General features: G+C 42.0%; 1 protein-coding gene across 1 annotated transcript; it reads left to right on the plus strand.

The window, feature by feature from the left end:
• Positions 1–241: 241 nt before the first annotated feature.
• LOC116991899 (sphingosine 1-phosphate receptor 1-like) lies at positions 242–8,899 on the plus strand. The gene is made up of 2 exons (XM_033050877.1): positions 242–246; positions 7,625–8,899. Exon 2 carries the CDS (start codon positions 7,643–7,645, stop codon positions 8,765–8,767), a length of 1,125 nt encoding a protein of 374 aa, XP_032906768.1. The 5' UTR covers positions 242–246; positions 7,625–7,642; the 3' UTR covers positions 8,768–8,899.
• Positions 8,900–9,176: the final 277 nt, after the last annotated feature.

The raw sequence follows: 9,176 nt of genomic DNA on the forward strand, positions 1-9,176 counted from the left end.
TAGTTTTGTTGGCATAATACTCCAATATGTACACATTCTACATATTCAGTGCACTGATACATCAGGACAAATTCAAGTTGCTATATTAGCATTTCACACTCATTCTGAATTCATTTTGCATTATCTTTCTTAATCTATCAAAAATTGTAATTTTCATTTTACCAATTAATCTTGCAAGTTTCATTGTTTTTCCCCTGCCCTTTACTATACTCAGCCAAGAGAACATACAATATAGATGGGCCACAAGTTGAATTCGCAGCTGAGTCTAAAATATCACATCAGCAGCAAAGTATAAGGAAATTCAATATTCATTTCATTACAAAAGAAGATTTTTCGGTCGATGGTTATTTTTCACTCTTATCACAAAGTTTCAGTTGCTGACCAGCCCAGAAATCACAGTTGAAGTGTTCCCACACTAGCAGTGCTGTTTTCCTACGACTACAATGCTTAAGAGATGCAGTCATTTCCTGACTGTGCTCTATTGTTGCAACCAAATGCTCACACTGGACTAGGCGATGCCATCCACAAAAATAGGCAAGGTTTAGAACTCACTATGAGGGATGATCAGTCTATATGTTAGCATATTGAACAGTACCAGGACCTGTCAATGAATATATTACTAATTATACAGATTACTTTCCATCAAAATCTTCTCGCAATCTGAATAAAACATTAAGGTGCCATTCTAATTCACCGGCAGCTCAAAGAAGAACAAATTGAAATAGACTAATGGAGTTTCATTCTAAATTGATTTGTATTAACAATAAGACCATATGTTATGTGCCAGTCTCTGCAGGGTCAGGGCCATTGTTCTGTATTAATTGTAGAACAACACTATTCATAAATGTTTTCTGTGTAAATTATAGAAATTACTTGAGGCTTCAAGAATACACGCAAATAATATTAGCTCCACACTGTAAAATATATATTTCTGTTAATATATTTGCTTTAGGTTCACTAAGAAAGATCTGATTAGATTGTGTACAACATTTTAGATAAATGGCAACACAAAATTTAATGAAATATTTTAATAATTTTACTGTTTAAAAAAATTATACTGTTTGGTATAGAGACATATTGATAGGGTGGTTTATTGATTGTATCTTTTCCTTTATTGGAATTCTGTTTAAAATGAATGAAAAAACATTTCTTCTCATAAAATCAAACACTCTTTGTTATTACTGTTCGTTTATAAATAGAAGAATTGAGAATATGCAGAGGCTTTTAAAAAATGCTAAAATCTGATATGGTAAAGAATTTGGTGAAAGACAAGTAAAAACAGGTAGGAAGTCAGAAAAATCAAAGGAACTGTGAAATGTAAGCTTGTAGTCAGTTACTTGCAATGGAGATAAACTGCAATAGAACCATCCTGTCAACAACTAGAGAGCAGTCCTGAGCTACTATCCACCTCACCGGAGACCCTCATGTTATCTTTAAATTGGACTTCACTGGACGTTATCTTGCGCTGAACGCTATTCCCTTTATCATGTATCTCTACATTGTGGATGGCTCAATTGTAATCATGTATAGTCTTTCCGTTGACTGGTTAGCACGCACAAAAGCTTTTAACTGCATCTCAGTACACATGACAATAAACTAACTAATCTAAATTAATCTAAGCTTGTACAAGTATAGTTTAAATGTGACCTAAATCAGCATTTGGATTGAGAGGCTGTCTCATATTTTTCTTTTTCTCAAACAATTGCACCAAGGCAACCAATCTGCAATTCAAGTTCAGTCTTGGTATTAAATAGTTCGAGAGATTACAAAGTACAATTAATCCAAACTATTTGGTGCAATGTCAGCACCATTGAGCCGAAGATGCCATAGAAACACAAGCATCTGTGAATGCTGGTTTACAATAAGAGACTTAAAGTGCAGGAGTAACTTTACAGGTCAGGTAGCATCTCTGGAAGACATGGATCAACGTCATTTTGGGTTGGGACCCTTCTTCAGACTCATTGTAGTAAGGGAGAGAAAGTTGCTAAATAGGTGGGGTGGAATAAACACCTGGCAAGTAATAGGAGAATACAGGTATTTGGCTCCAGGCATCAGTCAAGATCCCAAAGTCAATTCCTGCAACCACCCCACGTACTCTATTCAAAGAACCCTTATGACTGAAATCAATGTTGATGAATCTAATCTGGGAAAGGTTGAACAATAAATCCCCATGAGAGAGAGAGAAGGTCTCAGTGGTTTTCTAATACTGCATTATTTTAATAAAACCGAAAATGATGGATTTACTCAGTAGTCAGGCAGCATCTCTGGAACCAATATCAACATTTCAGATCGATGATCTTTTAGTAGCACTGGAGAAAATGAGGGGAAAAAAAGTGAGTTCTAAGTTGCAGAGCAGAGAAGACATGGAGAAAACAAAGGGGGTGTCTATAATAGGGTGGAGATCAAGGTTGCCCAGGTGATAGACACAGTTGATGCCACCAAAGAGAAATTCATGTATGTTTATTAATCATCGTTGATCTGTCTGGAAAGAGAAAGATGAAAGAGAAAGACAGTGGAAAGAAAGTAAAGGAATAATTGAACTTTGAAATGCAAACACAGCAGTTGCTGGGAATCTGAAATAAAAGAGAATGCTAGAAATACTCAGCAAATCAGGTACCACTGCAGAAAGAGAGAAACTGAGTTAATGTAACAAGCAGATGCACTAGTGAAAAAACTGGCTAGTGATGAATAAACAGGAAAAGCTGGTTATCTAAAATTGATGAATTTGTTATTGTCACAAGAGCTGTGTTATGCCTAGACAGAAGATGAGACACTGTTCCTTGAACTTAAGTTCAGCTTCACTGAACATGTAGAAGAGCAAGACAGAGAGGTCAATGTTAGCTTTGGATAGAGAATTAAAATGACAGGCAACTGGAAGCATGAGGTAACCCTTGTAAACTGATTGGATGTGTTCTGCAAAGTGATCACCCAATAGAGGATTATAACCCAATGGTATGAATATTAATTTCTCTAACTTCAAGTAACCCTTGAATTCCCTCTCTCCCCATCCCATTCCCATTGTTGAGTCTCATTGTCTGTAGTCATTCTCACCTAACACACAACTAACAATGCCCCTTTCCTTTATTATCATTACTTTTTTGCATATCTTTCATTCATTTGTTCTATTTCTCTCTATATTACCATCTATATCTATCATTTCACTTTCCCCCATTACTTCTCAGTCTGAAGAAGGGTCTCGACCCAAAACGTCACCTATTCCTTTTCTCCAGAGATGCTGTCTGACCCACTGAATTACTCCAGACTTTTGTGTCGATCATTGGCTTCACCTCTTCAACGTCAAAGAAACCGCATGGTGAGCAATGAACAAAGTACCCTAAAACTGGAAGAAACCCAAATGAACTGCTTCTTCAGCTTGAGGGACCTTTTGGGACCCTGGATCTTGAAAGAGATGAAGAGACCCAGTCGATGCACCTACAGTTGCATGAGAAAGTGAAGAGAAATGGGATTAGTTGGATGAGATGGAAGAACAAACCTGACAGTCGTGGAGGGAAACATCCCTGTTCAATGCTGAGTGGAGAGAAGCAGTGCAGATTGATATTATAGTAGGCCCCCCTCGGTCATGACAGACCATGGGTGATGCATCCTAGTTTGCAGGTGATGTGTGGTTGGATGCAAGCCTGGGTAATGTCATATGGAGGACAGTCTGTTGCCCATGCAGCACGTCCCCCCTCTCCACGTAGCTGATTGATCCAAAGGAACAGCAGGGCCATTACAGTTTGGCACCAGCGCCGTCGCAGGAGACTCAAGGGGGCGGGAGCGTCTACCTTCCAATGCAGGTCTATAGCACCTGCCCACATATAACCATCTGAGGAAATAGTGTTGCGACTGTTTGCTGCTGAAATCAATCGGATATAATCTATAAACATTACTGATTAGTTGAGATTATTGTTGTCTCGACCTGAAATGTCACCCATTCCTTCTCTCCAGAGATGCTGCCTGTCTCGCTGATTTACTCCAGCATTTTGTGTCTATCTGCAGATTTCAACCATCCATTCGTCACATATCAACATGCTAACCTCAGCTGAATTGGTTGAAAGGAAGAGCACATGACACTTTTCCCATCGGGAAGTTTAAATCGCTGGGAAAAAGAGGGAAGAAATGGGCTCTAGATCCAATAATATGATTGGATTTTGCAATTTAGGGAGAATACCATTCTAACCAAAAAATCTTGAAACAATTTGGAGTAGAATTAAGCCGTAATGGGCCACATGTCACTTAAATCTGTTCTGAATGGTTAAATGTGTGTTTTGGAATTTACTACGCTAAATTTGTTGTCCAGATTAGTCTGTAAAACATATCAAGATTTGAACTATTAAAATGTGTTTGCCACAATGTGTACAATAAATGTGTGTATCAGGGGGTTTAAGACTACCTTTGATCAAACTTTACTGGCTTTACCTTGCACTAAACGTTATTCCCTGATCATGTATCTATGCACTGTAAATGTCTCGAATGTAATCATGTGGTGTCTTCCCGCTGACTGGATAGCACGCAACAAAAGCTTTTCACTGTACCTCAGAACAGGTGACAACAAACTAAACTAACTGTAGAGTTAAATGGCATCTTTATTTGTTCTTTAAGTTTTGTCAGGATTTGTAACTATTTCCTCTGTTTGTGCAACTTGTACAGACACTGCGTGACAATAGTTTATTTCAGCAACAACTAAGAGTTCAATAATGTAGCAATAAGCATGTGTGAACATGTGTGTAGGTAGCTTTACATGCTGTGTCATTGAAGTGATGGCTGAGTAAATTCTAAGTCACTTGTGTACTTTGGCCAAAGACTTTGCATTGGCAAGCATTTAGATACTGTATAACTACTTAAACAAAAATAAAAACAGAAAAGATTTCAAAACATTTGGCAGATCAAGCAATACGTGTCAATTTTATTAACTGTTTCCTTCTCTGAAAATTTTGCTAGACCTTATCTTTATCAACATTTTGTATTTACTTCAAATTACCTAGAACAACTGTTTTTGGATTTAAAGTTATAGAGTCCAAATACTCTACAGCACAGAAACACTCTTCTGCCTGCCTTGTCCATGCCAGCCAAATTTACATTCTGGGCTAAAGTGAGAGGGGGGAAATTTAAAGGGAAAGGGACAACATTGTCACAAGAGGCTGGTGGGGATGTAGAATGGGTTAGCAGAGGAAGTTTTTAGAGGGAGGTACAATTATGACTTTTAAAATACACTTGAATAGGTACATGGATAGGGAAGGTTTTGGGGGATATGGCTAAACACAGACAAAGGGAACTAGCTCAGATAGATATCATGTGTTTAAGAAGGAACTGCAGATGCTTGAAAATCGAAGGTACCCAAAAATGCTGGAGAAACTCAGCAGGTGCAGCAGCATCTATGGAGCGAAGGAAATAGGCAACGTTTCGAGCCGAAACGTTGCCTATTTCCTTCGCTCCATAGATGCTGCTGCACCCACCGAGTTTCTCCAGCAGATAGATGGTTGATAAGGATGAGTTGGGCTGAAGGAACCTATTTCCGTGTCCTAACCCCATATGAAACAAGTTTCCATTAAAGGAAGTGAATTCTATCTCAAATGAACAGCTGGGTTTTTGCGTTTATTGTGAGTATAGCAGATCCAAGTAGTTCAACACAATTTGAAAAAAAAGTTAAAATGTAGAAACCGAAGACATTGGTTTGTTTAACGTAAAATAACAGCTTATTTAAACTCTCACCACAGATGATGATCAAAAACTCTTGACTCTCGAGACTTCTAAAGTGTTTTAAAGAAAATGTATGCTGACAAATGCATAAAAACATAAGTCGTGGTTCACTATTATGATTGGAAATGGAATTGGTTTATTGTTTGGTGACAATCTGAACATTAAAAAATAGACTGTTAATAGTATTCGTAACTTTCTTAAAGCACCGAGAAACATCAGTAACTAGATTATGTGCGGTTAAGATTTTAAAAAGTACCTCCACGCTTTTTCACGTTACCCTGGTGACCAAGTGCCACCACCGTGTGATATTTACTACCTGTCTATATTTATACGGCGTTCGGGAGTCTTGGTACTTCGGGTGACTTTTGTCCAGTCCATGATCTGTTACTGAAATAATTCCAAATTTGGAATTTGTTCATTCCTTCTTGAACTGTTACATCTCTCAGTTTTCTCTGCCTCTCTCCCCTCCTAGTTCTAATCATTATTTTTAATAAGAGCCTTCCTCTACTTGTGTAGGAAGGAACTGCAGATGCTAGTTTGCACCGAAGGTAGACACAAAAAGCTTGACTAACTCAGCGGGACAGGCAGCATCTCTGGAGAGAAGAAATGGGTGACGTTTCGGGTCGAGACCCTTCTTCAGGTTCTTTGCCTCCTTCCATATCTCTAGTCTCGCTCTCCACTGACTGTCCGAAGAAGGGTCTCGACCCGAAATGTCATCCATTCCTTCTCTTCGGAGATGCTGCCTGTCCCGCTGAGTTACTCCAGCATTTTGTGTCTCACTCCAGGTGACTTGTCATTTTTTGCTGGCTGAGCTATCGCCTGTGTTTACTGCCAATCACGAGAGAAGTTTTGAACCCTCCCACTGGCCCGCCCCAACATAATATGATCTGATTGTGATCGGCATACTATAACCTTCGCCAGCTGTGTGTAGTAACATCTCTACAGGGCATCCGAGTGAGCTGCCGCCCACCCAGCGTCCCGACTGCGCAGCCCACTGCTGCTAGTCCATCCCCAACAGTAAGTGTGCGCCGATTCATGCTTCAGGCAGTGCCTTACTGTCTCTCACTTTAATGTGTAGGAAGGAACCGCATATGCAGCTGGTTTACACCAAAGATAGACCCATAAACGTCCCAATCCAAAACGTCGCCTATCCAGAGTCAGAGACGGTGCCTGGCCCGCTGAGTTACTCCAGCTTTTTTTCACCAGAATTCACCGTCTGATTTTCTCTTTTAGAATAGTGAGCCCAGAAGACCCCTATATTTCATTCCTATCACAACATGCACCTCAATATAGACACAAAATGTTGGAGTAACTCGGCGGGACAGGCAGCGTCTCTGGAGAGAAGGAATGGGTGACTTTTCGGGTCGAGACCCTTCTTCAGACTTAGTGCAGTCACTTCTCAACCCTTTCACCCACTTTCCCTCCTAAGAGTTTTAAGTCAAAATATTTACTGGCAAGTGGCAACACATGCATTTAAAATGAAAACGCCTTCAAAGTTGCTGCCTCACCCGCTGAGTTTCTCCAGCATTTTTGTCTACCTTCAAAGAGTGAAAACGTGTATTTAAGGGACTAAATGAGGATTTTTGTTTTCCTTTCTCCATTAGAATTGCGCCATCTATGATCTCTGGTGAATTTGGAACCGGAGACCACTGCTGAATTTTGTGTACTCCCTGAAAGTGGACTACAATATTGGTGCAGAGTGCATGGGCGTTTGTTTGTAGATTTCCCGGCTGGCTGCGAATCCTTCTCCTTGTTTGGATCCTAACCGGAGCTTCTGTCACGCCAGTCTCTCTCCCAGAACTTCATTGATTGCAAAACTGTGATATCGACCTGCTAGGCGGTAGCCACTTAATTGCCAGCATCGACTTCATGCATTAATTTCTCGCCGATACCGAGCTGGGGAGCGATTTTTTTTTTAAACTAGAGGGGAACATCGGTCAGGATGAACTTGGGGTTGGGTGAAAGATGGAGACTGAACTTCGGGGACTATTGCAACAATGAGACTGTGAGCCTGCATTATAATGCCACCGGGAAGCTGACCCCCGGCAGATACAAGGCAGGTCTGAGGGTCCACGCGGTGATATTTTTGATAGTCTCTGTGTTTACAATCTTGGAGAACCTGCTGGTCTTCATCGCCATCCGGAAGAACAGCAAGTTCCACACGCCCATGTTTTACTTGCTCGCCAACCTGACAATGTCCGACCTGCTGGCGGGGGTGACCTATTTGGTCAACATCCTGCTGTCCGGTGCCAACACGATCAAGCTGACGCCGCTGTGGTGGTTCCTGAGGGAGAGCGGCGTTTTCATCACCCTCACCGCCTCGGTCTTCAGCCTGCTGGCCATCGCGGTGGAGAGGCATGTCACGATGGTGAGGATGCAACTGCACAACACGGACAAGAAGTGGCGCACTCGGCTCTTCGTGGGCGCCGACTGGATATTCTCGTTCTTCCTCGGGAGCCTCCCAATCTTGGGTTGGAACTGCATTGGGAACCTGCGCGTTTGCTCCACCATGCTGCCGCTCTACTCTAAGAAATACATCCTGGTGTGCATCCTGATCTTTATCTTTGTCCTATGTGCCATCGTGATACTGTACGTCCGCATCTACCTTAAGGTCAAGACTAACAGTCTCCCCATAGGCACTTCCAGAACGACCATGTCCAAGAAGTGCCAGAAATCTCAGGCGTTGCTGAAGACTCTCACCATCGTGGTCGGCACTTTTATTGGCTGCTGGCTACCGCTCTTTATCGTGCTGCTACTGGACGTCGCCTCAACTGCGAGGAGCTCTTTGATTAGTAACTTGGCCGATTATTGCCTAGGACTGGCCATGTGCAACTCCGCCTTGAATCCCGTCATTTACACCCTGACCAACAGGGACATGCGCCAGACCATTGTGCGCCTGCTATGCCTGACCAAAGTCGGGGAGCAGCCTCGCTGTTGCGGGGTGATCATCTCCGAGTGTAGCAGCACCCAGCAGGACAGGTCCTCCATGCATAGACACGAGCTGCTCCACACCACCCTCAGCTCCGGTAACGGACCGCAGTCTCCCACCAGGATCTCGCTGGTCTGACACCATCACGCTCTAGTCTACCTTAGATAGACACAAAATGCTGGAGTAACTCAGCGGGACAGGCAGTATCTCTGGAGAGAAGGGATGGGTGACGTTTCCGGTCGAGATGGGGTTAGGAGGGAGATAGATCGATCAGCCATGATTGAATAGCGGAGTAGACTTGATGGGCCGAATGGCCCAATTCTGCTCCCATCACTTATGACCTTAAGATCCTTCTTCGGAAAACCAGCATCTGCAGTTCCTTCCTACACGTTTAGTCTCCGCACGGTCTTCTCAAACGCCCAGGGCAGGATTCGCGAATGCAAAATTGCACTGATTACAATTAAATGAATGGACGGTGTTCCGCGCCTGGAGGAACATTTCTCGTGGAATTTATATGGAAAGTGATGAGAAATTACTAATCGCGCGC

Source organism: Amblyraja radiata, chromosome 35 (genome assembly GCF_010909765.2).
Source record: "Amblyraja radiata isolate CabotCenter1 chromosome 35, sAmbRad1.1.pri, whole genome shotgun sequence".
NCBI lineage: Eukaryota > Metazoa > Chordata > Chondrichthyes > Rajiformes > Rajidae > Amblyraja > Amblyraja radiata.